Source organism: Dermochelys coriacea, chromosome 9 (genome assembly GCF_009764565.3).
Source record: "Dermochelys coriacea isolate rDerCor1 chromosome 9, rDerCor1.pri.v4, whole genome shotgun sequence".
NCBI lineage: Eukaryota > Metazoa > Chordata > Testudines > Dermochelyidae > Dermochelys > Dermochelys coriacea.
Window position 1 is genome coordinate 46,190,135 of NC_050076.1, and position 26,936 is coordinate 46,217,070.

Consider the following 26,936-nt stretch of genomic DNA (forward strand, 5'->3'; position numbering starts at 1 on the left):
GAATCCTTTATAACTGCACTGTTACAATTATGAAGGTGGTAGTTTCAGTACTTTTGAGTTTTATATGTAGTATTATAGATGTGAGAATTGCTTTCTGTGAAACATATATTTTTAACATACATTCAATAGGGTGCTGGTAACTTATATTTGAAATATGTTTGATGTATACTCAGGCTTTTGTCAAGCATCCCTTAAAACACTGATTTTTTATTTTTATTTTTATTTTATTTTTGCAACATCCAAGGGTTTTTTATTAACACAGATACATTTACTTCTTGGGCAGTTAAACCATTCCACAGCAAACTCCACTTTAATTGTAAGGGCATATTGTCCCCAGGCACATAGTTCCCACTAAAATTAATTGAAGCTTTGTGTGCAAATGAAAGTGAGCATCAATAGATCTTTGTCACCTTGCAAATTTCTGTTGAATTCAGTAAATTGTCATTCAAAGGGTAAACTTTTCAAATGTTTCATTCAGATCTGATGTATACTTCAGTCATTATGATGTAAAATAAATGCATTTTGCTGACTACTAACATGTGAGTTTCAACATAACGTGATTGGAAATGATTGCGTTATGAAACCCTGACAAAATATGGTATACAATGGAAGCACTGACGGAACTGTCATTGCAGTTGTTGGTGTAATCTCCGCTGTGCAGGAAATTTACAACTATATTTCCAAAGCACTGCCTTGGAATTACAGGGACAGATCCTAAGCTGGTGCAGTTGACTTCAGTGCAGTTACACTGGTACATATCAGCTGACGGTCTAGCCCATAAAGCTGTTAAAGAGCTAATATTGCACCACTGAAATTCAATGGGTGCTTTGCCATTGGCTTCAAAGACCACAAGCTCAGCTCCTTTGGGCTCTTAGTCATATGGCTAAATTCCCATGTTTGGGGGCCTTTCAAAATGTACCACATGTCATCTGTTACTTTGATTTAAATTAGAGGTTGTTCACAGTGATATATCAGATTACATCTTTGGACCTGCTTCTGGCCCACCTATCATTACAGCTTGTGCTTTGGATATTATTGATTTTCTTTTGGTCAGGCTGAAGGCTTCCTACATATTTCCTGATGATACTAGAGTGTCACTTCTGGATGGTGGTTTTCTTTGGAGAGCAAACAAACTACAAGAAAATACCCTGTAGGGAATGATTCTGGACTAGTTCGTGGAAGATGGACTAGATTAGAGTTCTGAGCCCGGGAGTTATACCCTGCTTGCCCTTCCCCGACTGCAAGGATTTTGAGTATTACATCTTTTGTAACTTGGTCAGTGAGATCACCAAGAGTCCAGATGGTGTTATCTCTTGATATCTTAATTTCATTTAGCTTTAGTACTACAATACTAGTGAATCCATTGAGCTGACATCTTCCATCACGTGTATTTTATCTGCATTATGTTTGTAGGCATCATGTTATTGCCTTTGTAGAAAGACTCCTTGGAGTATACCTCTTTGTCATGTAAACTGTGTATGCTTTATTCTAACACCAGTTGCTAATCAGAACACAAATGCCAATCAGTATTTTGTTCAGTTATTACCATTGTTATTGTCTCAGAAAAGCAGGAAGATGATATCCTCTGAGTTTACAAATCAGAAAACGTATACACAATATCTTATAAAAGCATAGAATAAGTGAGTGATTATTGGTCAACACCCAGGACATGCGTCTCAAAATGTACTTGGTAAAAAGAGAGTTTCAGAAAATTGCAACTAACCTTGAGAAAACCATACAAAAGGGTTCTATTCTTTAAAGAAGATGACCAGTTTTTCCTTGTGTAAAAGTAGCATAAATGACATTTATTCTCTTCTGATGTCTAGTCTATATTTCCACTGGCTTCAAACTCATGCTCAGGACTTTAGCACTTGTTTTATCCAATAGAAGGAGACAGGCTTTCAGGAGATGTACCCTCACTTACGTTAAGTTGCAAGAGTAGAATTACATGCCTATGGTGTTAATAGATACTCCTTCAGTGGCAAGTGCTTATTTAGGCAATGAAAAGTGCTATTATATGTTTTACAAATTCTATAGAGGATCCACCAAGACAAAGCTTGAGACATACTGATGGTGCCCATCTGGCCAAGATAGTTCTGGTTTACGGATCTGCTGAAGCTCTGAGTTCATCCTCCCAAGAACATCCCCACATTACCTTCTAACACAGCATAGGACAGATTAAAGCACCTCAGTCTGCAACTCAGGACTTGGTACTTGGATGGACATCAGAAATAGAGAACTCGTGTTCTAAAAGGGTACAATTCATCCTTAACCAAAGCAGAAAAGGTTCTACAAGATGCTGTTACTCAGCAAAATGGAAGTTTCGTTGTGGACACACCAACGAAACTCATCTCCAGAATCAGCTGGGATCCCTACTATCTTAGAATCTTTACTTACTCTTAAGTCTTCAGGTCTTGCACTCAGTTCTCTGCGAGTGCATCTAGCAATGATCAGTGCTTTCCATCCTCCGATGGATAACCATACTGTATTCACTCATCCTGTCACAACTAGATTACTGAATGGGATTCTCAGATCCTTTCCACCATTGGTGAAGTTCATGCCTTAGTGTAACCTTAATTTTGTTTTATCGTCGCTCACACCCCATCCCACCTTGGAACCTCTAGCTACATATTCTATGGACCATCTGTCCATGAGGGTGGCTTTTCTAGTACCCATAACATCAGCCCAGAAGAATCAACAAGCTGGGAGCACTCATGATGGGCCCATCATATACTGCATTCTATAAAGAAAAGGTCTTGTTACAACCCCACCCTAGCTTCATTCCTAAAGTAGTTTCCAAGGGTCAGTTAATTCACTTACCAATATTTTTTCCAAAACCCCATGCCTCAAATGAAGAGAGATGACCCCATTCTCTGAACATCCAAAGGGCTTTGCTGTATGTCTGCAAAGAACAAAGTCTGTTAGAAAAACATAAACTATTTGTTTCCCTAGCAAAGCAATCAAGTGGTCATGTTATATTGATGTAGACAGTTTCAAAATGGATTTTGGGTTGTATTACCCTAGCTCATATTCCCCCTCAGAAGGGGGGGAGAGCACATTTCACCAGAGGGCAAGCTACTTCGGCTGCATCTCTGAGAGATGTTCCCCTTCTAGAGATATGTAGGGCAGTTACTTGTAGCTCTTTGAATACCTTCATGAGACATTATGCACTTGTCCAGTCGTCAGCTGCAGATACAGCAGTACTACAGTCAGCTATCACTTCTGCGTCCTCACATCCACCCCCCATCTGACTACTGCTTGTTAATCTCCCACAAGTGGAATACACATAGACATCAACACTCAAAGAAGAAAAGGAGGTTATTTATCTGTAACTGGAAATTCTTTCAGAAGTATGGTCCCTATCTCTATTCTACTACCCACCTTCTATCCCTGCTGCTGCAGATTATTTGAACTGCAATAAGAATGGGAACTGGAGAGACATTGGCACACACCACCTTTTGTGCCCTTGGTTCAGATAATGAGGAGAGCTATGGTGCATTTGTGGGCCAATGGACACTGCTTATAAAATATTCCAGACTCAGGCACGTGGTGGGCATGCGTATCCCATGTGTGGAATACAGATAGGGATAGTGCATTTCAAAGAACTTCCAGTTACAGGTAAGTAACCTCCATTTATCAAAATGAAAGAGCAAAGATGGTAATAAATTCAGATGCACATAAGCTGGTATCAGTCAAGCTTTAGCAAAGGTGAAACAGCTCTGACCACCCAGGATTTCTACCTGAATCCAAACTTAAGTTTACATTCCCTTGACTTTCCTATTTTTTTTCTGACTAACTTTATGCATTGTTTGCCGAAATAGGAAGTGGATGGTGATTGAGTTCTTCACTCACCTGCACAGAGATTGAGATTTTTGTGTGAAAATAGCTTTTGTTTTGCTCTTCACTTAGGCCCTGATCCTGCAAACACTGGTGCATGTGCTCAACTTAATGGGCATGTGAGTAGTCCTACAGAGCTCAATGGGCGTATTCACGCATGTTCATAATGGTTTGCAGAATCAGGGCCATAGTGAGATAGAACTTGAAAAGGGCATGAGTAGTGAACTGTCCTCTTGCAGCACTGGTAGTTCCTTTACGTTGGGGTTTAACCATTTTTGTGTGGCTGCTTGTGACAGTTTGCATTATTAGTGCCTTTGCTGTTCCTGGTCTCTGTATAAACCGACAACTTTGATTTCTAGTGACATCAATCAGCACCTCTCTGTCATGCTAACAGAACAGATTTTAAAATAATTTATTTTAAAATCCCAGATTAATGATCTTTTCCATCTGCTGTCATTCATGTCTCTGCTCAGCGGTGTTGTTAAGCAGTTCATTTCTTCTTGTTGCAGTGATCACTGATGGGGCGCTGGATAAGTCAGCTCTTGCAGACGACGTGGGAAGTGAGGAGGATCTGTATGAGGACTTTCGGAGTTCCAATCACCGCTATGGCCACCCTGGAGGAGGAGGAGAACAACTTGCCATCAATGAGGTATTGCAACTGTAGGTCTGTGAAGAAGCAGAAAGGAGGCTGCTTTTAGTTTTTGGTAGTGAGGCATCACCGTTGCAATAGGTTCCTGGTTAAATGGGTACAGCTTCAGTGTTCACTTGCTGCGGTCACCATTTTAATTGCATTATCATCCCGAACTCACATTTGGGTTTTCCATAGAGCTGCTGGCTCCAGCATCAAAGGAATGCTGATATGATATAAAATGGAATTGCAGCTCCCTAAACTGCAGGTAACTTCAGTTAGGAGTTCCTCTCTTCTAGTGTATTTTTAGGCAGAAAGGGAACATACAGACATGAGTGAGCAGCACAGGCTGGAATACTCTACGGGGTGGTGTGATCTGAAGTGTGGTAAGCACTTTTACTTAGTGGGGTTAGAATGATGATTTTGAAGCCCTTGAAAGGATTGTTCTGAACACGTGTTCAAACCTTTCACCTTGAATGCAAGCTTATGTCCAAACAAGTAGCACATTAGTGAAGGGGGTGGTTTTAGCAAAGGGTTCTTATAATGCTGGCATCAGTTTAATTGCTTGTCTCAAATTAGAATGTGTTCCATAGTCTAACTTGTGTGATGAGTATTAGTCAACACACAGGATCTGTCTGTCCCTTGTCTAGTGCATTAAAATAGGCGTCGTGCTGTGCAGTATTACACAATATATAGAATGCTCTTTCCTTTGGTGAATTAATAAACATTTCATTGGAGGAGCTGAGGACATGCTCCCTATGAACTATAACACAGACTGCCGTACTGAGTGTGCTATATGCTCTGCTACCTTTTTGTGACCTGCACAAGGTGGAGGGGCACCGATAAAAGATGTATTATACTTTCTCAGGGGTCAGCTATAGCTGTAATGGTGGTGGCTCCACCTTATGCCTGTGTCAGAGGCAGCCATAAAGCTTCTAGGAGCTGTATGAGGTACATACTTAGAAACAACAGGTACAACACCTTTTAAAACAGTACAGCATATACTCCTTCCAGTACCAGTCTCCCTGTACTACTGGGAAAGTGGACGCCTTAGAGCTGCTCTAACTTCCACTCTGCTTCCCACAACCCCCTGTGCATCACAGGGAGCAGAGAATAATTGTAATACAGCATGCTCCAGCTACACTGCTACAAGGGGGGTGGGAGCAGGCCCATCATAGGGTCTCTGTGGTAGCTCTATACCGGTGAGGAGGCTCCTAATGAAAGTGGCTTACCAGGGGCTGTTTCCACCCACTTTACAGCCTCTTCATGCCACCACAGCAGCATATAACTAAGAATTCATCCCATTACTGGGTTTCCCCTTATTATCAGCAAGTAATCATAAAGAATCTAGAAGAAGGCAAGGCATCTAATTCTGTGATACAGATGGGAAAACTGGTAGGATAAAACAAGATTTGCCGCAAAACTATTCTCTTGCTCGGTTTCCTGTGCTGTTACATCCACTTCACTTTGTAATGAAAGGGAATTGGAAGTGACATGATACAGATGACAGCACTAGGAATGCATTCGCCCACATTTAGCTGGTACCTGAGGTGTATTTGGCCGGTAGCCTCTGATATGTTTAGCCGCACAGGAAATGTATTCCACGGCATGTATTGGATACATTTCGAACTATGGAAGGTGTTTACTACATTTCCTGATTTTTCAAGTGCTTGAGTATGCAACCTAAATAACATTCTTTTAACATAGTTGTTGTAGGTAACTTCCTAGTTCTTGTGAGGGGAGGGAGGTTAAAGGAAAAGGATAAAATATAATATTGTAGAGATTACAGATATCCTTAAAGAAATCTTTATACCTTGTGATAAATTCTGAAAAATATTTTGTTTCACTTGGAAATGATTCTGTTTCTATATCAGATATTCTCTGTATTTCATTTTCTTCATTCTTTATTACTGAGGACAAGAGCTTTTTTTCTTAAGAGTTCATTGTCTTTGTTAACTGCTTATGTAACTTTGGGTAAGTAAAGGATATTGATTTGTCCAGAGCAGTTGTAACTTGTGAAGGTCTTGAAGCATATCTGGATCTGTTGGCATTTCAAATTCATAGACTCATCAGGTCAACCAGTCAACATTGATTATTTGTTTATTGGCCTGTGCCCTGTAAGCTTGTGTATTGCAACTTTTTTTGTTGGCCCAATAGCAGGTAGCACATTATTTACCTTGTCCACTGGTTCTGATGGATAATGATTCCATCATTTAGCATCAATTAGCATTAGCAAAGTGCCTTTCTGCATGATGGACTTCTGGAATGGCACAGTATGATGGAATACTAATTTATAATGCAGGGATTTTAAATGGACAAATACCTGAAAATTTAGATTGGACATTTCTAACATAAACCTTCGAATTTCCCAGCCATCTTGATGAACTTCAGTGGTGCATCAAAGCCCATAGCCTCTATAAAATAAAAATATTTCTAGGCAGGATCTTCTTGAAGGTTTTCAGTAATAGCCTTGGGGGAATTGCAAGTGAAGAAGTTAAAATATAATCATTTAATAAACTTTTCCAAGCTGTGTTTTCCCTGCTTTATTGCATCTCCACTGGTATTTCATTGGTCTAAGGGAAGGAAACCATGCCAATTTCCTTGCAGATATCCTCATTCTTAGCCATCTTTAAATAAACAGAGAAAGATTGAAATGTGTTTTTAAACATTTGGCAGACCAAATGTTCCTTATTTTTAACTTCAGTTTCTTTCAATTTGGGATCAGTAGACAATGGTTGTGAAATGACAATGAAGCCTTTAATGGAAGTAGAATGACTTGTTGACAAAGGGGTTTGCGGGATAGAAGAAAAGGAGGAAGGCTTACAGAGCCCACCTAGGAAGAACTGGTCGAGGATGTGTAGGAGCCAAGAAAGAAACCAATCAAAAAGTAATAATAGAGGATGGGTTTGAATTATAAGAACCAATTCCTAAGAAAAGAAAAGGGGAAAAATATTTTCTTGGAGGCCCTGTCAAAGCTTTTTCATGAGCAGAGAGAATGTACTTAAAAGAGATTTTTGGTTGAGATTATATTTTTGTTTGGGGTAGTTCCAGGCAACAGATCCACACATATCCAAAGTATGATCAGCTGAAAAATATGGCAGGGGGAAGCTGTATTACCAATGCTGTGTACTTTTTCAGTCCTCCGATATGGAAACATAATATATTGGACACATGTAGCTATAAATTACATGAAATGTAAGGCGTATGCATTTAATTTAAGCACTGTAAAATTATCTAGAACTTTGACTGGTTTAGGCACAAAATCTACTTACTCACCCGAGCCATGATGGTGACAATAGTGAAGAAAACAATAATACTTTATTTGCTCATCAAATAAAATTAATCAAACTGGGCAAGCTAGTTTTTAGTTAGTTCACTATTGTACCTGAGCATATCTTTGTTGTTTACTAGATGATTTTTCCAAGATCAACAGCATTGACAGGTTGTGTACAGAGGAAGGAATCAAACCTCTGGAAATTATCTTTGAAAGCAATAACTAAACTGGTCATTTTTTTCTATTTATTTATGTCAATGGACTTAATATATTTTTATGACATCCTGGCCCCATTAAAGTCAATGATAAATCTAATATGTATTACATAACAGTCAAACTGGGGAGAAGTATCTAGTGGGACCTTGCTGGGAATCTATCCTAGGTCCAGTACTGTTCAATATTTTTATTAATGACTTGGATAATAGAGTAGAGTATGCTTGTAAAATTTGCATACAACACCAAGCTGGGAGGGGTTGCTAGCACTTTGGAGGACAGCAAATTCAAAACTACCTTGACAAATTGGAGAATTGGTCTGAAATCAACAAGATTTAATTCAATATAGACATATGCAAAGTACTTCAGTTAAGAAGAAAAATATCAAATGCACAATTACAAAATGGGGAATAACTGGCTAGGCAGTAGTACTGCTGAAAAGGGGTTATAGTTTATATTATAGTAACAGAAGTGTCATGTGTAAGAAACGGAAGGTAATTGTCCAGCACTACTCAGCATTGGTGAGGTCTCAGTTGGAACACTGTGTCCAATTCTGGGCATCAAACTTTAAGAAAGATATGGACAAATTGGAAGGAGTCCAGAGGAGAGCAACAAAGATGGAGGGAAAAAAAGGTTTAGAAAACCTGACCTATGAGGAAAGTTTTAAAAAACTGGACACATTTAGACTTGTGAAAAGAAGACTGAGGAGAAACCTTCAAATATATTAAGGACCATTACAAAGAGGATGGTGATCAATTGTTCTGCCTGTCCACTGAAGGTAGGATAGTAAGCTTAATCTGAAGCAAAACAGATTTAAGTTAGATATTAGGAGAAACTTCTTAAGTGTAAGCATTAAGTTAAGTAAGTTAAATTTTGGAATAGGCTTCCAAGGGACCCTGTGGAACCCCAGTCACTGGGGGTGTTTAAGAATAGGTTACACAGACACCTATCAGGGATGGTCTAGGTATTCTTGGTCCTGCCTCAGCGCAAGGGGCTGGACTAGATGACCTCTCCAGGACCATTCCAGCCCTATATTTCTATGATTCTGTGATCATGCCATATAGTTTAGATCAGTGATTCTCAACCGGTGGTCCAGATCACCAGTTTTGCAATAGTTTGAAATATATTTTATTTGTTGTTTCATTGGCTTCAGTTGAAAAACACATTGATCAATACACCCAGAAAATATATATAATGCTTCTATTTAACAAAATAACTAATGCCCAGAAAAGAAATTTCTTTCATGTTATGCGGTATGAATTATGTGCATCACTCTATAAAAGAAGTAAATACTAGGGCTGTCATGCGATTAAAAAAAATGAATCGTGATTAATCGTACTTTAAGCAATAATAGAATACCATTTATTTAAATATTTTTGGATGTTTTCTACATTTTCAAATATATTGATTTCAATTACAACACAGAATACAAAATGGACAGTGCTCACTTTATATTTATTTTTATTACAGCTATTTGCGCTGTAAAAAAACAAAAGAAATAGTATTTTTCAATTCACCTAATACAAGTACTGTAGTGCAATCTCTTTATCATGAAAGTTGAACTTACAAATGTAGAATTATATACAGTAAATAAGTGCATTCAAAAATAAAGCAATGTAAAACTTTAGAGCCTGCAAGTCCACTCAGTCCTACTTCTTGATCAGCCAATCACTCAAACAAATTTGTTTACATTTGCAGGAAATAATGCTGACCACTTCTTGTTTACAATGTCACCTGAAAATGAGACCAGGCACTGTTGTAGCAGCATTGCAAGGTATTTCCATGCCATATGTGCTAAAGATTCATATGTCCTCTCATGCTTCAATCACCATTCCAGCGGACATACGTCTGACCAATAACAATCCAAAGCAGTGCAGACTGACGCATGTTCATTTTCATTATCTGAGTCAGATGCCACCAGCAGAAGGTTGATTTGCCTTTTTGGTGGTTCAGGTTCTGTAGTTTCCTCATTGGAGTGTTGCTCTTTTAAGAGTTTTGAAAGCATGCTCCATACCTCGTCCCTCTCAAGTTTTGGAAGGCACTTCAGATTCTTAAACCTTGGGTCTAATGCTGTAGCTATCTTTCAAAATCTCACATTAGTACCTTCTTTGCGTTTTGTCAAATCTGCAGTGAAAGTGTCCTTAAAATGAACAACATGTGCTGGGTCATCACCCAAGACTGCTATAACATGAAATATATGGTAGAATGCGGGTAAAACAGTGCAGGGGATAAAATTCTCCCCTAAGAAGTTCAGTCACAAATTTAATTAATGCATTATTCTTTTAACGAGCAGAATCAGCATGGAAGCATGTCTTCTGGAATGGTGACGGTCGCATGAAGGGGCATACGAATGTTTAGCATATCTGGCTACAAAAGTGCCATGCAAATGCCCGTTCTCACTTTCTGTTGACATTATAAATATGAAGATGGCAGCATTATCTCCTGTAAATGTAAAAAAACTTGTTTGTCTTAGTGATTGGCTGAACAAGAAGTAGGACTGAGTGGAGTTGTAGGCTCTGAAATTTTACATTGTTTTGTTTCTGAGTAACAAAAAAAGTCGACAGTTTTAAGCTGCACTTTCATGACACAGAGATTGCACTACAGTACTTGCTATGAGGTGAATTGAAAAATATTATTTCTTTTGTTTTTCTTTCACAGAGGAAATATTTGTAATCAAGAATAAGATATACTTTGATTTCAGTTACAACACAGAATATAATATATATAAAAATGTAGAAAAACGTCCAAAATATTTAATACATTTGAATTGGTATTCTATTGTTTAACAGTGCGATTAATCGCGATTAATTTTTTTTAGTTAATCGCATAAGTAACTGCGATTAATCGACAGCTCTAGTAAAGACAGTAATGGAAGCTGTAATTTGATTCTAAAACTTAGTTTTTAAAATTGCATCTTTAGTCATTCCATGGGATTCAGCACTGTAACACCATTACTAAAACAGGTTAAATTACCATCAAATAATTTAGGTAAATTTCAATATTGCAAAAGACCACATAAACAGTAACTAATGTACTGAGTATAGTCCATTGCATTTAAGAATAATACATCTAGAAACATTAAGATATTTTGTTTATTATACATTTGTCATACACTTCATGAGCAAACAATATGAAAAAAAAATACGTCTTTAAAACATACCATTCTCCGTGTAACGTTTTGCCTTGGAAGGATATAATCAATCTCAAGGATACAAAATAATCTGGGAAAGAAATTGTCAGACCAGACTTCCAGCCAAAACATACATAATTAGACAGATCAATCTTTTGGAAGTGATACACTATATTCATGCATATAGTCTAGGAGAGATGATTTATTGCCTCTTTTATGTCTTCATGTGAGTATATTGTTCTCCCAAATGATAGCCAGATTCTAAAGCAAAGTAACCGGATAACAAATGCCTTCCCTCCCACCTTCTGCTGGCTCAAGTTCCTGTTTGCAGATCCCACATGTTACTGTGGACAAGATGTGAACAGAGACAACTATGGTTTGGAAGCAGCAATCATTTATTTATTAGGTACCAATGGTGCTCAATGCTGTAAAGGAAAAGAAATTGACAGTTTCTTCCCTGAGGACCCTGTAGTCTAGTGGCCAGATCCAGTAAAGGTGTGAGCACATGAGTAACTTTACACGTGTGAGCAGTCCGATAGAAATCACTGGGACTACTCATATGCCTAAAGTTAAGCACGGGCATTCACGTTTGCAGCATCGTGTTCTAAAAACTCTTTGCATTTTCAGATTTGTGTGTGTGTGAGAGAGAGAGATTCTTAAATGTGCAACTTTTAATATTGCATCACAGGGATTTTGCATTTTATTTAAAAAAGTTTCAGTATATGCAAATACTTCATAGTGAATATGGCATATACTGTGGGCCAGATCCTTAGCTGTACTCATCACATGTCCAGAGCACCTGATTAGGGAGGTAGAACAGGTTTCCCAGGTAGCTGTCAAGACACCTTTCTGCACTCTCAATCCTGGGGCAGCCACAGGTAGTTCCGGGTTGCTCTAAGTTGCACTGTCTGGAGGAATCCCACAGGGACCTCTCTACCAGCTGAGGATCCGACAGAACACTGTGTGCTATGGTCCTGCCCAATTCTGCTCCTCGTTTTGCCCCCTCCTCTACAACAAGAGATGAGGAGTTGGTGATGTAAAGCGGACTGTGCCTGCTTTATGTGAGTTGAGGATTATCCTAGGCTCTTTAGGCAGGGAAATCCTTGTCAGCCTTTTTAGGGCAGGCTGATGGTTTCTTTGCACCCTTCCAGTCATGCAAAAGACCATGTGTCTTGCCCTATATGTATATACATACATATTTGTATGTATGTATATGAGATTTCTGTATACAAATACACACAAATTGACATTAATTCCACCCAATCAGTGTTTTCATTTTAATGACATAGACAGTTTTGAATCGAGCTTCACCCCAGATTTTTCCTCAATAGCATCCTCATTCTCTCAGATTCATTTCTAATAAAAACAAGACACCCAAGATAGAGCAATGTATTTTGAAATGTTTTTGCCAATCTCATGTGAGCTATTACATTGTGAAGGCTATAGCAGCTTTGTTAGGCTTGTTAATGGCAATGCAAGTACTAGGGGATACTGTTAATAACTTCTGTTCTTTGCTAGTATTAAATGCATTCCTAGTTTGGGGAGATGGGGGAAGAGATGAGCACTCTATCACAGAATACTACTTCCCTTTGGGGAAAAATAACCAAACAGATTTTTGATTCCAAAAGCTTTTTGTGCCAAAACACCTCGCAGTCTCTGTACGTTACCCAGTATTTCTATAGGTTTGTAAAACCAATCACTCAATTATATGGGACTCCCCCCAAAATTTAATCTAACTATTGCCACAATAACAGAATCAGAAAACTGGTTTGTTAATTGTTCAAAACTATTACTAGTGCTCTGGAGAGATGGTAGCTTCTTCACAGTTAAGGCTGTAGTCAACTTCCATTATAAAACTTCATTTTCACACTCCATATAAATCTCTAGTTTATTCCCCAACATTGGCTAGACATATTGATTTGGGCTGAAAATCCCTAGGTGTACTCGGTAGCAAAGACTCCCATGTGTGGAGTGGCTACCCAACCTGAACTATTCTGCTGTGCACTAGTAAGTTGTGGTTTGGAGCCACTATGTGTCCACACGGCTCTGTCACCAGCATTATACCTAACATCAAGATAAAGATTTCTTCTTAAGAAGGCACAAAGAGTTTGGCCCTGTCTACCTCAGAAAAAATAATATAACCATAGTTAGGTTTGTAGTACAGGGGTAGTGTACTGTGTGCAACAGGCAAGGCTAGCTTCCAAGTTATTACTGATACAGCTGCACCCATACTATGCCACTATTAAGTAGAGTTAGTAGAGTAGGATGGGTCTCCTAGTTCAAGAAGCGCATGTAGTGGCTAGTAGGAGCACAAGAGGTTTGGATGTTTCTGCACATATGGTCTCTGAAGAGATGGGGTTTTGGAAGTGATTTGAAAGAGTGGAAAAGCACTTTGTGAAGGTTGATTTAGGCAGTTCCAGACATAAGTGTTGACATGGAAGCAGGAGGGAGTTTCTCTAGAACAAACTGGTTTTCATACCAACTTTTCTATCTCAAACTTCCTTTGGGATGGTTTTACTGACAGAAAAATTCTGAGATTATTTTTCCTCCAGTTCTGACTGAGAAGATATTTTTCTTTTTGCACTGTAGAATCTGTTTGAATCCTATGGCAGAGAAACAAAAGTCTTTGTGACTCATTCCCAACTTCTGGAACTTCAGAGAGTATTATTTATCCCCTGGCAGACCCTCCCTTGTGGCTTTGGTGACCTTCTGGACAAAGGACCAGTGCTGTATGGACTGAGGACAATGGAAGCAGAACTGGCCTGAGTTTGGGGGCAGAGAAGCAAAGCACTTTAATGTAATAAAAGGATTAGAAGGTGCCTTTATATCATATTTGATTCTTTTGATTAAAGCATCAAACTGTAGGAGCTGCAGACAGAGGGGGAGTTAGTGTCAGTCCTTTAAGGGCTGATCCGGTTCTCACTGAAGTTAATGGAAAGATTTCTATTCCCTTCAGCGGGCTTTGTTTCAAGCCCCATTAGATTATCCACATCATATGCTCTGAGTGTTGTTATTCTCTTGCTGGTCACGTGATTCATGTCTGCTACTCCCTTTAGAATGAATAGAAGTTTCTTATATTAACCCCATTACTCCCCCACCCATACACATACATACGTGACCCTGAGGGGAGAATAGCTTCCTTTGTCTCTACCTGTGTAGAATAGATTGGCAAATCTCCACATGTTGCATAACTGTGAAGCAGATTCATGGAGACATTTAATCATTGGCCAGATCCTCTGGTGGTGTAAATCGAGCCTCGGCTGCCTTTATTGGAGTTGCACTGATTTATGCTAGTTCAGAATCTGGTCCCCAATGTCTTTGTTTAGATTTAGATGTTTGAGGTGGGTGATAGTGGTCCTGTAGAACGTTTTGTTCAGTTCTGTTTTGTTTCAAATTTCAAATTTTATCCTTTCCCAAAGTCCTTGCCTCTGGCCAGCCCATCTTCTCACCAAGTGGACCAGTCAGTCTGACTCTCTGAACAAATGGAGGGAGGTAACTCACTCCTTCCCCTGAATGTGCTGCCTCAGGGCTGGTCTACACTATACATTTAGATCGACCCAGTTACGTCGCTTGGGGTATGAAAAATCCACACCCTGAGCAGTGTAGTTAAGCCGACCTAAGTCCCTGAGTAGACAGAAGAATTCTTCCATTGACCAAGCTGCCACATCTCAGGGAGGTGGACTACCTGTGCCGATGGGAGAACCCCTCCCATTGGCATAGGTAGTGTCTACACTGAAATGCTACAGTGGTGCAGCTGTGCCATTATAGCATTTTCTGTGCAGACATACCCTCAGCAAATTTCTCAGCTCCTCATGGATATTTTGCTCGTAATACAAACAAGAATGACTTATTTATTTACCGTAGGTCGGAGGAGGGGTCATGTATCAGTAGAGTCACAAAGCAACAATGTCTCCAGTCTGCGTTTTTGACCTGATTGAAAGTTACTTTCTGGAGTGTTTATGGGGGAATCATCTAGAGCTGTGTGTCTCGTTATTGTGTTTCTTGGGCAAAACAAATGGGGCACATTACCAGGAATCGCCTGTCATTATTTGTTTTTCAGTGCACATTACTCCACTGCATTTTCCCTAACTTGTTGGCCTGAATAGAGGCATCAATAGTTGCTACACTAAAATAGGCCACTTGGACCAATACATTTGTCTTCATCATATTTCTCTGAGTCTAGCTTTTTTGCTTTATAACATTTCCTCCAGTCTAGTAGTCCCTTTTTTGAACACAACTCATTTATGTTATTGCCTTCAAATAACCTGTTCGCTCAAACACTCCAGAGAATTCAGACTTTTTCCAGTTTTTTAAATTCCATCAGAGGCTGGTGAAAAAGAGTTACGATGCAAACTTTACTGTATATTTAGGGCCCTACCAAATTCACGGCCATAAAAAATGCATCACAGATTGTGAAATATGGTCTGCCCCCGTGAAATCTGGTCTTTTGTGTTCTTTTACCCTACGCGATACAGATTTCACAGGGAAGACCAGAGTTTCTCAAATTGGGAGTCCTGACCCAAAAAGGGAGTTGCAGGGGGGTTACAAGGTTATTTTCGGGGGGTGTCATGGTATTGCCACCCTTACTTCTGTGCTGCCTTCAGAGCTAAGTGGCCGGAGAGCGGTGGCTGTTGGCCGGGCACCAGGAGCAGTGCAGAAGTAAGGGTGGCAATACCATACCATGTCACCCTTACTTCTGCATTGCCGCCTTCAGAGCTGGGTGGCCAGAGAGTGTTAGCTGCTGACTGAGGGGCTAGCTCTGCCGGCAGCAGTGCAGAAGCAAGGGTGGCAATACCATACCATGCTGCTGGTGGCAGCTCTGCCTTTTGGGATGGGCTCCCGGCCAGCAGCCACTGCAATCCAGCTGCCCAGCTCTGAAGGCAGTGCTGACGTCAGCAGCAGTACAGAAGTAAGGGTAGCAGTACTCCAAACCCCCCTGCAATAACCTTACAACACCCCCACAACTCCTTTTTGGGTCAGCATCCCTACAATTACATTTCAGATTTAAATAGCTGAAATCATGAAATTTATGATTTATAAAATCCTATGACTGTGAAATTGACCAAAATGGACCGTAAATTTGGTAGGGCCCTATGTATATTATTATGATGGTTCTCGGGGTACCCAGGACTGTGAGTCACCTTGTTCCATCCCTGCCTCCATCATAAGGGAGACTTGCTTGTGCTTAACTGGGTGTCAGCTTCCTGATGCCACTAACCTGTTAGCTACACAAGCACTCTCCTCAGGACAACATCAGCCCTCATTTTGCTTTGCAGGTTAACAATAGGTGCACCCTGTCACTAAGCTCCTTTGAAGCGTTTCCCTGTAGTGTTCAGCCCCTTATCCACTGGACATGCTCAGAAATACCAGGTCTGCTGTCCCCGAGGGAACAGTGTGCACACCAGCTTGTAAGATTCAATTTTGGATCAGCACCTAGCTTAATAGCACAGTACTGAGATATATTTATAGTGAAAACAAGGATAAGTTGAGCAAAGGTTCAAGAGATAGTGAGTGAGAATAATGGAAACAAAAAGTTACATATAAAACAAAACCATACCATGCTTTCTAGAGACCAGACTTAACAGGCTAACCTTCTGTCTCAAGTTTTTCACCCCAAATATCCTTTGCAGTGTTTCAGCCAAGCCTGGTTATGATTCTATTTCTATTACTGTATATGCACTGCCCATTTACTTCTTAGGTGACAGATGACAGCATTTCTTCTTTGTTCCCCAAATACAGTGTAGCAAATCTTTTGGAGTGTATCACAAGATACGGTTCTCATCCCCTGCTGTTTGCCCTTCCTTGTTGACATCATATTTTGCTGTTGAATTCATATGTAAATGTGCCTCCATTGTGTTTGCGTACAACGCTTAATATACATGCTGCTGCTGCTTCTCATGTCCTTGTCACAAACTAGATGTTTTTCCAGAACCATTCACAAGCAATGGCTTTTTCCATTGCTGCAGCAAGGTCCTCCTTTGTACAGGTCTCCCCAAAGAGTCAGAAAATGAGCAGGTGCTCCATGGTCTGCACCCTGCCACACTCGCCTATATCATGTCATTAAAATAGTCCCATTTATTCATATTAGTCTTTGATCTGCCATTTTGCATGTGCAGGTGGTTCAGACATAGCCACACAGTCTATATCAGTCCCTCCTGGAAAATCCTCCTGGAGTTCCAAATCTATTTCAGTGTGTCCAACTCTGTGTAGTCTTTCATTCAATAACCTCAGTCGTATCCAAAGGCACAAAACTGATTATAAAACTTTTTCGCGATTTCAGGCATTTGATTATTCCTGTGTGACTGTATAATGGATGCTTTGGCTCTTCCATCTGCCAAGATCTTTCCTTTTGACTTGCTACCTTCCTCCTGATATCAGGTGGTGCAATGCCAGCCACCAAGGACAAGCTATCCTTTGGTGTTGGTTTTAGACATCCTGTTGTTCCACGACACCTGTTGCTTATAACAGGGTCTAATTTCTTAGCGTGGACAGATTGTTCCCACAATGGACGTGCATACTCTACTATGGAGAAGCACAAGATGATAGCAGTGGTTCTCAAAGTAACTGTACATGCTGACAGAGAGACAGGTGCATAAGAATCTTTTGTCTGACAGGAAACCTGCTTCTGCACCTCTGCTGTGACACAGAAGGTAAGCACAATAATCAAACATAACTCCTACATAGTATCTCTGTACATACATTTTACAATGATATCCACAACCAGCGTGACCTTGGCTTTCATTTAAAACCTCACGGGACATTCTTTGGTGAACCAGAATGTACATACCAGTATCAGGACCTTCTTGTAACCCCCTTCCTGACTGGCATTGAGGGGTCCCTGGAGTCACAATTACATGCCAGTTGTGCATTCTTTACAGCATTGCTCGGTGTAACGGAATTCAGTATTTTTCACATACAGAACTGGCAAGATTGGGATAGTCAGAGGTGGGCAACAAGACAACGCATTGAGCGCATCATGGCAGTTCTCTGACCTGAATTGTAGTAAAACACATTGTGTAAAGAAAAGATACACAAATGCTCATCCTTTATACTGGGTAGTGTCATTTAAATATGCTGAGCATCACAAAACTAAATTGCTTGCTTGAAAACCCTTATATAATCAGAGAGAGCAAGAGGGAGGGAGGGAGGGCAAGAACTATGCCTTCAGCAGAACTTGGAAGACTTTCTACTACAGAAGTCTGAAGGTGAAAGGTCTCCTTCAAAACTGATTCTAGCTTCTAGATTATCCCCAGTTAAGATTTTTTCTTCATACAAGGGATGTCCCCTGTAGAGAACTGCTCCAAAGTGGGATTATTACATTTTCCTCCAACCTTGAATAAATTGTTCGTGGGCTGGAGTTGTTACCACTTTCAGAAAGTGTTCCATTCTGAGGAAGTGAGGAGGAACAAAGGTATGGAAATGTCACCAGAATCCTTCAATTTTTGAGGATTTCAGTTATAACTACATGATTGAAATGGCTGAACGTCATACCCTTCACCTCCCACCCCATGCAACAATCTCTAAATCTGTGGATCATATAGAGAAATCCACGGACTAGCTTATTGTCCTTTGACAACCAATGTACCATATCTTAGCACTCTAGTAATTAAACCATCTGTAATATACTAATGGTAGAAAACCTGTAAACTGTCCAGTGCAGTACTGGCTGTAGAAACTGAATTATGCCATGTCATACTCACTGGAAAAACACACTGTGCTCTATCTGGAATGATGAGAAACAACTCTCTCACAGTGTACTCGTAACATAGTGGCCATGGAACATTACAGACTGTAAACTTCAGAGGGCTTTCTGGACCTATAAAAATCGTTTTCCATTACAGAAATGTTTGGCCATGTGCAATATAAACAGCTGAACTTTTTCCATTCTGACACTTTTAGGCCCTTGCTCAATTGTGAATTACTAGTTACTGCTAATTACTAATTACTAGTTACATTGATTCCTGAGAGCTAATTCAGCACACATACAAAATCTCACTGTTACACTTTGCTCCACTATTTAGCCTTAAGCAATGATCAACATCCCTGTAATAAGGAAACATTTTCTCTTTCTTATAGGTCCTGTAGGTAGCACTGCGTATGAATAAGGTTGCCTGACACTTTCAATTATAAGTCCCTGTTTTCAGAAACATGACTAGATCAAAACACATTAATAAACTTTTAATGCCTGTCACCAGGGTCCACACAGACAGTTAGATAGGAGCAGCAGGCTACTGTGAGGTAAATTCACACCCCAGCTTGCCATGATTGATTGTGTAGACAAGCCCTTAATCGTAGCATTTCTTTACTTTGACTGCTTGGCCTTGCTACCTTAATATAATTTTAATATAGTTATTTTTATGTAATTGATTTTAATTGTGTGTTAATAAAATAGACAGTAAGCCTGTTTCTTCTGATGATTTGTAGAGCATAAGTTATTTGTAGTACCTGAAGTATAAAGGGGCCCAAACTAACCCCAAATAAAGTAAATGAAAAGTCAATGGATTTGGATCAGATCCTGAATCTTTCTATTTCCACTTTCTTATAGGAAGCTCTCTTCTTCCCCCCTTCCGATGCCTTCTCCCATTTTATATCTAACACAGACAATCCTAGAAATTCACTTTACTACGGTACCACGAATGACTCCTAGGGGTTCTGTCCCCAATCATTATTTTGCCTTCATGTTATTTAGGTGCTGGGCCAAATTCTTAGTAGATGTAAATTGCCTTGGCTTCATTGACTTCAGCAGAGTTAATCCAAATTACACCTTCTAAGGGTGTGCTTAATTTGTAATACAAGAGGTTCAGGGCTCAAGCAAAAGATGCCAGGGCGGCGGGGCTCAAGTATCATGCAAGCAGCAGCGCAATGCTCCAGGAACGTTCCTCTGGCAGCCGAGTGACATGTGAGTGGAGGTGGAACATTGCGGCTTGAAACTCCTATGTGCCCAATAAAACTGATGCAGCAAGCCTAGAGGTATCTGGGACGCAGCCCTGGCAAGCCCCGGCACAAATTAAGCACTGATCTAAGGATCTGGCCCACAAGTTTCATGTTTGTCTTTCTAGATTGAAATGTTTGTGCTAAGAGGAATAGAGGAAAGACTTGTGGTTCAGCATCATACACATTTTTTTCTTCTAACTCTGTCATGGATAGAAGCAAAGGTATTGATGCCCATATTTGTTCTTACTGCACTGTTTTATTCATTGAATTTGCAATTTGCAACCCATGCTTTTTGCCTTCACGGTTCAGTATAATTAACTGAGAAGACCAATAATAAAGTTATTTAATCCCCTTTTCTGCAGAAGCACCTGTGCTATTTATTGGTTACTAATTTTTCATATTTATATACAGATGCTTTTTATGTCCCAGTGCAGCCAAGACAATATTGAAATTTTCTCTTTCATTTGGAAAGCAAGTGGTTTTGTTTGGTCATTACATCTGGCTAACGGGCCTTGCGAAAAGGAATAATGAGCCAAATCTTTAAAGGCTGACACCACACTAAGTGTACAGAGAAACAATGAAGAGCTGGAGGAATAATTAGCAAAGATTGATTACATTTTTTTTTTTTACTTTCTGTTCCCAGGTTACCCAGTAACAGATTTTCATTTTTCTTGAATGTATTCGTTGTTTGAAATTTTAGTCACTGAATATCTTCTGCAAATACAGCTTGGTTTGTAACTTGTTTGTGAACAGGTCATTGGGATTGATCAGTATTCACAATTTGAGCTGTTTTGAGTGGACACATTAATCACTTGGCATGTTCTGTTCCCTGATTTGGAGGATCAGATACACTATCTGATGTGGATTATTGCAATTAAAAATAATTTTCATGAATATTCTGCACTATTCACTTAATATGTGCTGTTTTGGTGAACACTAGAAGAATAACATTTTAGAGTATACCAAATTGCAGACTAATATCTTAAGTCATTTCCTCTGACAATGACAACACCTACCATATAGGCATATGCATGATCAGTGATGAGAAAGAACCAGATTTCTGTAATGAAAAGTGCACAAAATAATAGCTAATAATTGAGTGATTGTATTTTAGCTGTGTGCAGCAGGGAAACAGTTTGAGTTGCCATGGAAATTATTTCCAGGTACAAATTCTCCTGATCAAGAAATGTTGTTCGATGGTTTGGATGACCTGCCAAGGTAGTAGAAACAAGGGATGTATCACAACCAATGTCAGATTGCAGTATCTGTGCCATTCATGCCTTCACAGTCAGATTATCCATTATGTAAGGTCAGCAAGGAGGTTGTGTGACTTTATTTGAACTTTAAGACATAGAAACACTAAATACGTTATACCTGACTCATGCATTCCAGCTTGATGCAATAGGGGTTGTAACATAAAGTAAGAGGCATGACAGATATGATTTTTGGGTTAGGATGTCTTCTAAGCTCTGCTGTGCTGAGAGTTGTATGCAAAATATATTTTTCTTCCACAGAATTTTGTGTTAAAAAAATTTCTTCTTTTGTGCCTGCATCCTGTTGCCCTCCAGATATTTTTTTTTTCAAGAAATGTCATGGGAATATCCAAAGAGAAAAATGTCAAGGTGTATTTACTTTCCTCATCCTCAAATTCCTACTGTCAAGGTTGAATCCCCACTCTGTAACTTTGAGTACAAGAGGTGGGGGCCTGCAAGGATTCTAAAAATTAATACTTGCCACTCCAGGCTTGTATTAAACTCCCAAGGTTACAGCTTTTCTCTGACCTTGGCTTGGTAAATGCTGCCACCACCCAAATGCAAAAAACTCCAACACTTTGACCCTGGAAGGAATACTTGGGAATTCTTCCCTGTGGGGTACCCTCAAGCTCTTTTACCCACCCATCTCTGGGGAAGAGCTGAGAAAGAAAACAAAGGAAATTGGTTGTGCTACCAGCTAATCAAACAACATCTACAAACCTCTTAGGACACCAAAAATCCAATCCTGTTCTTAAAAAAAGCTAAATTTTATTAAAACCAAAAAGGAAAAAATACATCTGGAACTTAGGCTTTTGCTAGATTTTAAAAGAGCTATTCCAAAAATTAAGCAGCCAAACTAGCTTTCTTGGGGGTTCAGCTTAAAGGTTACAAGTAAACAAAAGCATCAGGAGTTAGCACAGAAGAGATGCACAAGCCAAAATAAGGAATAAATCTGATTGTGTCTAACTAAACATTCCTATCTAAATAATTTCTTCTAGGTACAGAAGATACTTTTTCATATCTGGTTCAAACCTTACACAGCATTCCTGCTTATAGCATTGCTGCTCCATGTCTGTGCAGCCCAGAGAACAACAGACAAAGGGAAAGTTTCTTTCCCAATTTTAAAAGTTCTAGCCTTCCCATTGGCTCTTTTGGTCAGGTGCCCACTCCTTTTCTTTTACCTGTGGGCTTGTTAACCCTTTACAGGTAAAGCAAGCAGAGAACAGACACCAAGAGGGATTTTACAGCTAACTGGGTGGCTGGGTGTTCATAAAATGGAGTTAGCCCCCCTCCCCACTTCATTTATCACACCTACACAAATTGATAATAAACAAATATTTCAAAACAGAGAGTTCCTGAACAACTATAGCATTAGAAGAACCTGGAGACTTCTTGGCATCTTCTCCGTATTCCTACAGCCCATCAGAGATCGCTGAGGTTCCTTTCAGCCTCAATTACTGTCAGTACACATCATTACATCTTGGGCTTTCATCAATCACTACTGTTTATTTATTATGAATTTAGTCAGGTGTCTGGCTAAACTTATAGGTGCTGTGTACATTTTATGAAAATATATGTAATCATTCTCCTACCCTAAAGAAAGTTCTTCCACTCACCCTACTTAGCCTCTCCAAAACTTCCCCAATCCCCACAAATAAGATTCATCCCCTTCATTTCACTCGTGTCCAACCCCAATCCACTCATGAAAAGTATGCAAGAATAAATAAGCTTTGCAGGCTGTCCTGAAGGTCAGCAAATCAAGTGGGAGAATAAGTTCTGGAGCTGAGACCCCTCAAGAAATGGGCTCAGTCAGTCCAGTTGATGTGCTGTCACACATACAGAGAAGTGGGCTCTTATGTAGTCAGTACCCAATCCGCTTAGGACTTTAAAGGTCAAAATGAGTTGGAAGCCAGGACAGACTCCAGAGCATAGTTGTAACAAACAGGCAGCCATATCCTATTCTAGCTGAGGTTCAAGTGTTCATGCAATGCATGTTGCAGGTAACACAGTCTTGAAGAGATAAAGGCATGAGTAATCTCATCAAGGGCAGCAACTACCTTTCCCCACCCCCGCAAAAGTAGCATCCTTTAGTGTTACAGTTAGTTAGGTTTGATCCATAATGGAGCTCTGCCCCTGTTGGGGAGGCATCCCCATCCAGGGGTTATGCCCTGGCAAATTGGCTTCAAATACTATCCCTTGTGTCCTCACTCATTCTCTGTGAGCAATGAGCATCAACGGTGTTTGTAGTGCCTCGGGAAAGCCCACGTTGCTACCAACTGCACCATCTGCTGCTTGTTTCTTCCCGAACATGGGAGGCCAGGGAACTTTGTCCCCACAAGTTCCTTATGGAGCAAGCTATATATCCACATGCGCAGTCACATCCAGGATCAGCATCCATCTCCGTTGGCGAGCACCCCTCTGTCTACCCCTCAGATGCTGGTTCCGTCGATATCACCGAAGTCCCACAGGCCCCGCCATGAGCACAAGAAGTATGGCCATGGGCATAAGGGCAGACCTGGATTGCCCACAAATTGCAGTGTTGCCAAGCCAAGTCAGGTTCGGTGAGAAGTCGCGTGTTGACTCGGCTGCTAGAGGTCCCAAGCGGCCCTGGACAAAGGGCAAGGACAAGCACCGGCGTGATCCACCAGTACTGCCGCTGGCCCCAGTCAGCGCTCTGGCATCATCACCGATGCAGCTGTTACCTGTGCCATCTGCACTTTTGACGGCACCCAGACTCTCCAGCCTGCCACACTTGTTTCTGTGCACGCCCAGCCACCTGAAACCACCACTGAAAAGCGACTGCTCCCATATCTGGGTTCCCCTCTTTTCTCTGATCCCTGGACACCTTGTTACTGCCTTCTTGTGCCACTCTGTGATCTCTTCGCATTTACACCTTGGCCCTGAGGCAATGACAGCAGAAGCAATCCTTCTGCCCCTTTCCCACATCCCCTACCCGCCCTACTATCCACACCAGTAGGAGACACCTCGCCGCTGCCAGCAACCTCAGCGATCACACTACTCCGCCTCCATCACCTCCACCTCATCAATTCTCTTGCAACACCAGTCCAAGCATCAGATTTGACTCACGGGTTGAGAACTGTAAACCTTTTCCCATCCTTCCCCTGGTTCCCTGTATCATCTTTGGAGACTGTCTTGCCCTGATCGCCCACAATTGGGGAAAGATCACCAGGGACTGTTGGGTACTGGAGATCATCCATCACGAGTACTCCATAGAATTCCTCTTATTCTGCCCCACGTTGCCACCCCACACTTACCATGGAGATCCCTCCCATCGAGACTTCCTCCGATAGGAAGTGCATGGCCTCCTCCTCAAGGGCGCCATAGGGCATGTCCCCCTTCCTTAGTGGAGACATGGTTTTTATTCCCTATATTTCCTCATTCCAAAAAAGGGAGGCAGACACTGTACTATTCTGGACCTCTGGGTACTCAACAGATACATCAGGAAATTCAGGTTCTGGATGGTGACACTCCCCATGATTATCCTTTCTCTCTCCCAGGGTGCCTGGTTTGTGGCTCTCAACATAAAAGAGACCTATTTCACATTGATATTCACCCAGCCCACCAGAAATTTTTCCGTTTCACAGTCAGACACTCCCATTACCAGTTCCATGTCCTCCCCTTCGGTATTGTGGTGGCTCCTTGGGTCATCATAATAAAGTCTTCACTGTTTTCACAGTGCAAATGCGACATCTCGGCCACTCTGTATTTCCCTATCTGGACCACTAGCTCCTCATTGTGCCTTCCCACCAACACTTCTTATTGGCCATCCTGGCCTTTCGCAATCTCCTCAACACTCTTGGCATTTGTATCAATGAGGCAAAGTTGGTCCTCGTCCCTAACCACCTGATCACCTTTATTGGTGCATGCCTGGACTCTATCATGACCTGAGCTTTTCTCCCAGTAGATTGCTTTGCCACCCTTACTTCTATAATCATGGATTTGCACCGCAACCCCCGCACCTCCATCTGCTGATGTGTCACCATCTTCAGCCACATGGTGGCATGTACCTCAGGGATGACCGATGCCCACCTCCATATGCGTTGCCTTCATCTGTGGCTCCTGTCCATCTACGGACCACAGACAGATCATTTGGACAAAACCGCCTTGCTCCCCCCAGATTGTTTTGGCCTCTGTCACATGGTGGATCGACCTTCTAAGATCATGGTTAGTACTCCCTTTACACTTCCCACCCCACATGCTAGTCTCACTATAGGTGCCTCTGTCACCGATTGGGGGCCCCCCCGAATGGTCACACAGCCCAGGGCATCTGGACACCACAAGAAGCCAGGATGCCCATCATCATCCTGGAGTTAAGAGCCATCTGCCTTGCCTGCCGGGAGTTCCTCCCCCTGTACGATCCCATCACATTCAACTGCTATCTTACAACATGGCAATGGTAGTCTATGTCAACAAGTAAGGCAGCTCCAAGTCCCCCTCTCTCTGGGCAGAGGCCATCTACCTGTGGAACTAGTGCATCTCACACTATGTCACACTCCAGGCCAAATACCTCTCATGTTCCGACAACTCCCTTGCAGACATGGTCAGCAGGTCCTTCTACGTGGACCACAAGTGGAAACTGCATGATCTCACATTCCAATCTGTCTTCCATAGGTGAGGCACTCTGCGATGGGACCCCTTCATGACCAGCAAGAACCACAAACTCCACTTTTATTGCTCCAAGGGGCGTGTGAGGGAGGATTCATGGGGCAATGACCTTCTCCTCTCCTGGACTGGTAACCTATGCTATGCCATTCTGCTCATCCCACAAGTCCTGCACAAGATTTGCCAGGACTGAGCGATGGTTATAGTGTTAGCTCCCTTTTGGCCTGACCAGTATTGGCTCACAGACCACCTCCGCCTCTCTGCTCACACCCCGCTCCTCCTCTGCACACACCTGGAGCTCCTCACACAGATATGGCCCCAACCTAAGCCCACTCCACTTCACAGCTTGCTATTTGGATGGAGCTTGCACAGAAACTAGGCACAATATCCTCATGCAAAGCAGGAAGTCATCTACCAGGGCCTTCTATCAAGGAAAATGGAAACAATTCACCTCCAGGGGTCACTGCCACCATTACCCGCTGGACTCCATAGCCGTTCCTATCGTACTGGACTATCTTCTCCACCTCAAAACATCAGACCTCGCCCACAACTAACTCCAAACAGGTCCACCTGGTGGCACTCAGTGCCTTCCTCCCCTCGGTGGATGGTATCTCTGTCTTTGCACCCCTGACCACAGTTGGCTTCTGCAAGGGTCTGCTGAATATGTTCCCACCAATACTCAACCCCACACCTTCCTGGGACTTTAATCTTGTTCTCTTTGCCCTCACAAAGCCGCCCTTCAAACCTCTTGCAACATGCTCTCTCTCCCATGTCTCCATAAAGGTGATCTTCTTAGTGGCCATCACATCGGCAAGATGCGTTAGTGAACTGGTGGCCATGATGGCCGACCCCCCCTTACACCATCTTCCACAAGGACAAGGTTTCCTTACAGCTGAACCCAAAATTCATACCAAAGATGGTGTTAGAATTCCACCTTAATCAGTGTATTCACCTCCCCTTCTTCTATCCCAAACCCCATGACTCCCACAGGGAAAGAGTGTTACACTCCCTCGATGTCCGGCGTGCACTGGTGTTCTACATCCA

The 26,936-nt window shown here is 41.3% G+C and overlaps 1 protein-coding gene across 4 annotated transcripts in view; it reads left to right on the top strand.

Annotated features, from left to right (window-relative positions):
- ARHGEF4 (Rho guanine nucleotide exchange factor 4) overlaps nt 1–26,936 on the top strand; it is a 329,416-nt gene that overhangs the window by 254,068 nt on the left and 48,412 nt on the right. For all 4 annotated transcript variants that reach the window (XM_043492843.1, XM_038416530.2, XM_043492842.1 and 1 more), the window contains one exon: nt 4,347–4,486. In XM_043492843.1, coding sequence (XP_043348778.1) covers nt 4,347–4,486 — 140 coding nt within the window. The remainder of the gene's footprint in view (nt 1–4,346; nt 4,487–26,936) is intronic.